The 5,350-nt window shown below is 40.5% G+C and overlaps 1 protein-coding gene across 1 annotated transcript; it reads left to right on the forward strand.

Annotated features, from left to right (window-relative positions):
* The first annotated feature begins 318 nt into the window (after window positions 1–318).
* Window positions 319–4,015, forward strand: zdhhc11 (zinc finger DHHC-type containing 11). The gene is made up of 11 exons (XM_034554073.1): window positions 319–327; window positions 395–613; window positions 1,087–1,265; window positions 1,376–1,477; window positions 1,584–1,708; window positions 1,828–1,983; window positions 2,081–2,193; window positions 2,293–2,342; window positions 2,424–2,487; window positions 2,575–2,653; window positions 3,478–4,015. The coding sequence occupies exons 1-11, from the start codon at window positions 319–321 to the stop codon at window positions 3,606–3,608; spliced, it is 1,227 nt and encodes a 408-aa protein (XP_034409964.1). The 3' UTR covers window positions 3,609–4,015.
* The last annotated feature ends 1,335 nt before the right edge of the window (window positions 4,016–5,350 follow it).

The following is a 5,350-nucleotide window of genomic DNA, read 5'->3' on the forward strand; positions in this document are numbered from 1 at the left end:
AGCTTTGTAATTAGTCCAACTGTACCTTCATGAAGTTTATTATGTTCAGTTTCTGTTGACACAGTTAGTTGGTCATGTATTTGATACATTTGTTGACTAATATTCCTGATATTTTGTCAATCCCCATATATACAAATGAGGTTAAACTATGACTGTTGAAATCGTTGCCAGTGTAATAAGTATACCTAGCTAAATGCAGTCTGAGAATAGGTCCGTAATGGCGGAAAAGTCCCCGCATCATTGTGCTCAACTCATTTTCCTAACTCATTTCCCCAGCAAATACACTCACGCTGTGCTGGAGCTCGACTTGCTTGTCATATGTCTAATGTGTGGCCGGGTGTTTGAAGGCGCCTGGTAGAGACTCCTTCTCATCTGTCTGTGTTTTATTTTCTAGATGAACTGCTTCTGCAAAAAGATGAGACGCACATCTCCCGTGCATGGCAGCAGTAGAAACGAGCTGGTCCCCTCTAAGCCTCCCAGGGTGAACGGATGGTCATGGCCCCCTCAGGCTTTCCAGGTGGTTGGCTGGCTGGTGTACAGCTACCTCGCCATAGTCAGCTTTGGCATCTATATCCCTCTTCTGCCTCTGCCATGGAACCTCGTGGTTTATGCCGTATCCTTAACACACAGCTGAAATCTTGCCGTCTAGCTGACTGTTCAGTGTGCAGCAATGGGTGTTTCACTTTTGAACATGGAGCACACATGAGTCTCTACTCCGGTTTAGTTTGGACTGCAGGACAAGACAAGGATGTTGTTGTGTGGCCTGTCTGTGCGGGCTGCAGTCACACCAGGCGTGACTCTGTCTCTGTTACTGTGGTCTCTATGAAGCCCAAAAGACATGATCAGTGGTGTTTTTGTCACATGTTGAATGCAGCATGATGTCAACACTGGTTCGTTTAACTGAGGCTTCGCTCGGCCATAATAACGGTTGATTTCTTTAGAACGGACTTCATCTCTCACACAAAAGATCCACTTGTTTGGAGTTTCTGTTGCACTTGGGCCACTAACTGCACTGCAATATATTGTCACATATTGCAGTGTTTTTCTAATGTTGTTGCTATTTTCCTTGACTCTTGTTGTTTGCAGCTGACTGGCATCACATTTATTGTACACTTTATCGCTCATATTGCTGCTGTGACAATAGACCCAGCAGACGTCAGTGTGAGGGCCAAACGGAGATATTCCAGCCCAATGGCCTTTTTTGACAGGACTAAGCAACCGCATGTCATCCAGGACCTACACTGTTATCTGTGTGACGTCAAGGTGTACGTATTCTCTAATGTGATTGAGCTTTTTCTTATTTAGTAGCAATATAATTTGACAATCATGCTAAAGTTGTGTTTTCTGATGTTTAACATAATCAATCTTCACGTAGTGGCCCCAGAGTAAAGCACTGTGGCGTTTGCAACAAGTGTGTGGAAGACTTTGATCACCATTGCAAATGGCTGAACACCTGTGTGGGTGGCAGAAACTACTGGTAAGAGAAGGTTGTGGATGGACTTTCTGTATCTGACTTGTCTGATGTTTAAATGAAAGGTTGGAATGCTTTCTGCACTAACATTAGCTTTTATGTGTGCTTTCAGGTGCTTCTTTTTTGCACTGTCCTCTGCTACGCTAGGTGTCTTCCTGCTCGTTGTTGTCATTTCTTTTATATTTATTCAGCATTACCTGGATCCAAACAGCCTCCGCACCGCCCCACAGTATGACAGTGAGTCACCATACTAATGAGTTTTTTTTTTTTTAGAAAGCGCTTTGATCACATTTCTGTGAATTGCATCATTAAAAGCTGTTTGAGTGTTATACTGTTTTTTGTCCGTCTTTCTATAGTTATGCTGGGGAATGGTACCTGGCTGGCGTTTTTACCCTTAGCGCCCATAAAGACTAGTTCAGCTGGTCTCCTTATATTAGCGTTCATGACGGGTATGCTGAGCATCACCTGCATGCTGCTACTCAGTCATCTGCTGGCCTTCCACTTTTACCTCTGTGAGTCACAATTTTCACACAAGACACAGTTTATCGGGCTCTATTTTCCCCCCTCATCCGGTCATTATTCCTCACTATGTTCCTCTTGGCTTTACAGTTTATAAAGGCATAAGCACATATGATTATGTAAAGAGGCAGCGGCAAAAAGAAGCCAGAGACATCGAAGCAGGAAATCCACAAGATGTGAAAATCAATAGCAAGGCCCCACAGGTGAGAGCTGTCCTTTGCTTCTCTGAGACAGGGATTTGTTCTCTGTGTGTGTGTGTGTGTGTGTGTGATGTGTTAACATGTTTTCTTTTTCTTTTAAAGAATCAAGAGAGCTCCATTGACTGTGAACCAGCATTATCCAATAGTTCAGGGTAAACTTCCTTAAACTTCCTGTTGTACTATTCTATAAGCTAGCTTTGTAGAAAACTAATGCCATTCTGGATTTCCTGCAGTACCTGGACATTTGACGATACAGGCCCATTCACAAGCCGACTTTCAGAGTCCATATTCACAGAGGTAAGCATGTCTACTCATATCTTGAATTATGTTTACATGCATCAAATGGTTACACATGATACATTACAATTCTGTTTTGTTTTCTAGGTGGAGAACTTTAAGAAATCTGCAGATAAAGAGAATAGTTTCCATTATGGCACAGAAAATCCCACAAAGAACACAGCAAGTATGAATTTGACTTTAGTTATTGACACTATTTATTAAGTGGTGCAGATTCCTGCAGCACTCCATTGTGTTAAAGAGTGCTACAACCTGAAAATCAGTTTGCATTTTTGCCCTTCCAGTCCCCCTAATCTTTAAGTCATTGTTTTTTTGAATGGGTTTTTGGTAAAATGCCTGAAGAAAGAGTCATGATCTTTGATATAAAATTAGTCAATTTTACGTGTCTTAAAAAAAGGTGGTTGCTAAGAAGTGAGACTACTAAATGTCCTCACGCTGACTAGTCCGACTTCACAGCCTCGTTGGTGTAAACCATTTATAAACCTATGTTAGCTTGTCCTTCCTGCCGATAGAGTTCACTATTCAAACATCTTAATAGTGGTATTTATTTGTGAAAATGATCTTGCTTAACAAAACATTTAAGTATGTCAAACTTAAGAGCTTATTTTCTGCAATATTTCAAAATCCAAAAGAAAACTCCCATCGGCTTTCTGTCAGGGGAACCAGTGCAACGCTAACATCTTGGGTTGGCCTACAAAAATACATAAAACCTGCAGCACTTGTTTTATTGTTCATCGTTCTTTGTATTGACCTCATTTACAAAGTTGGAGGAGCAAATGTATTAGAAATGCATTACAAACAACGACAACACCACAAACTACAGGTAGGAAAGGTTTCACATTATACAGGTATATGAGAGGGTTGGTTGACTCTACTGTAGTGGAAATAAAGGATGCATGCAAATTCACTGCACACAGATAATTCTTCCTGTTACGTTTATTGCAGTTAGTAATTAATGCTTCTCTTCTTTTTGTTTCGTGTGTCTGAAAGGGGAAATGTCTGGGACAGACAACACAAGCTGGAAGCCTGACACTAAAGAGGCTCCGAGTGCAAGTGAGCAGTCTGATCCCCATGTTCCTGGAGTGCAGGACCCTCTGGGGAGCTCAGTTATGACTAGATGATACTTAGCAGTAACTCATGTTTGCATGAATGTATAATGAAAATATGTATCATGAAACTGAGCCACCCAACCATGGAGCATTGTTATAAGGGCAGAGGACCCATTGGACTTCATACCAAAGTTAGATCTTGGGACAGTTATTTCACCCAGTGGACATTTTGTATGCAGTCAGAAGCTGTGGACCCGTCATTGTGTGTTGTCCTTTTTTTTTTAATCTACACTGTGTTTTTTATAACTGTTGAATTATTTAAAGCATTGTTTTATCTCACTCACGCGTATAGAGTCAAAGTCCATGTTGACCTTTGTTCCACTGAGCCTGAGTCAGATAGCTGGATGTACTCTGGCATAAGGCTGGAACATGCTACTGGATGTTACTATTCATATTGTAAGCCAATAATTGGTATTGAATAATGCAGACAGCAACTCTTAGACTCATTTAATCCGATGGCCAAAGAGAGACGTTTGTCAAAATACATTGTCATTTCTGAGCCACCATAATGTTTTATAAACTTATGTATCGATTTTATTCAATAATTTTAAGTAGGGACAGTAGCAGCCCATTCAAGTGTTGGCTATATTCTTGTAGTTTTTGTCAAAGCATTTCAATATTGTTTCAGAGTGGGCTGCCTCTCATGTGACCTATGAGATAATATTGTTTAATATAATTTATTGTATGGCTTGAATAAAATATTGCTCTACAAATTGTGAGAAGTCATTTTCAGTTATTAAATCCCACTTAATAATGTAAAGTGGGACACGGGGCACATGTATGGTGTACTGTGTGTATTTTGGCCAACACTGAGCCAGTAGGCCAGAGCAAATATTTTTTTGCAATCCTTGTAATGTAAATGCAATCAGATTTTTGTATTCTTTGCGATGTCTGAAACGAAGAAAAATACCTGCAAAGCAATCAAGAGCCTGAAGCCTCAAACAGTGACGTTTACATGTATGAGTTTATAAAATAAGACCATTAATACATGTTGTTTTTAAATATTATCATTTATGTAGTTATATTTTCATTTATAGTTATATTTTTTTATTCCCCATGAAAGGGGAAATTATTGAGAAACTCTAAACTCTAAATGAGGTGAAGGCTGCTAGTAACCACACAGTGGCGCACTCGAAGCAGCTTTCGATTGACTATTATGTCATCAAGTGGTTTCACTCAGTCCACACTGTTTTCATCACGATACAAGCCATTTATTTTGCTCATAGACATGCATGTGTTGGCCACTTGCCCCTGTCTTCGAATAGAATATCAGAGCTTGGTATTAGATTATTTGGACCATCATTAAGGCTCGAGGTTACATAATGTCCATGTCCTCCCATTAGGCTACTGGTTATGTAACCCATTGCACACTGGATTTCAGATGAGGAAGACTCAGAGGGCAGTCTTGGGAAGATAAGTATCCCTTTTGCCGACAAATAATTTTCCATCATGATAGAAAGTCCCGAGAGTCAATTCCCTCAAGCCCCCACCTCCATCCGGAACAGTAAACAACCCTGTGCTTGAGCAAGAGCCAGGATCAGGATGCACTCATCTTAAACATTTGTGTTATTGCTACTTTATGTGACTATTGACCCATCGTTTCCTCCCTCTCTGGGTCACGGTCACACGCACACGTACGCACACACAGATACGTGGCTGTTTATTAATGAAGCTGTAATAACCGTCAATATAAAAAAAACATCCACTTCCTGTGTGCATCTTGCTTCTTCGCCTTTATAAGCACCAAAAAGATG

This window comes from Cyclopterus lumpus, chromosome 16 (assembly GCF_009769545.1).
Source record: "Cyclopterus lumpus isolate fCycLum1 chromosome 16, fCycLum1.pri, whole genome shotgun sequence".
NCBI classification, from domain to species: Eukaryota; Metazoa; Chordata; class Actinopteri; order Perciformes; family Cyclopteridae; genus Cyclopterus; species Cyclopterus lumpus.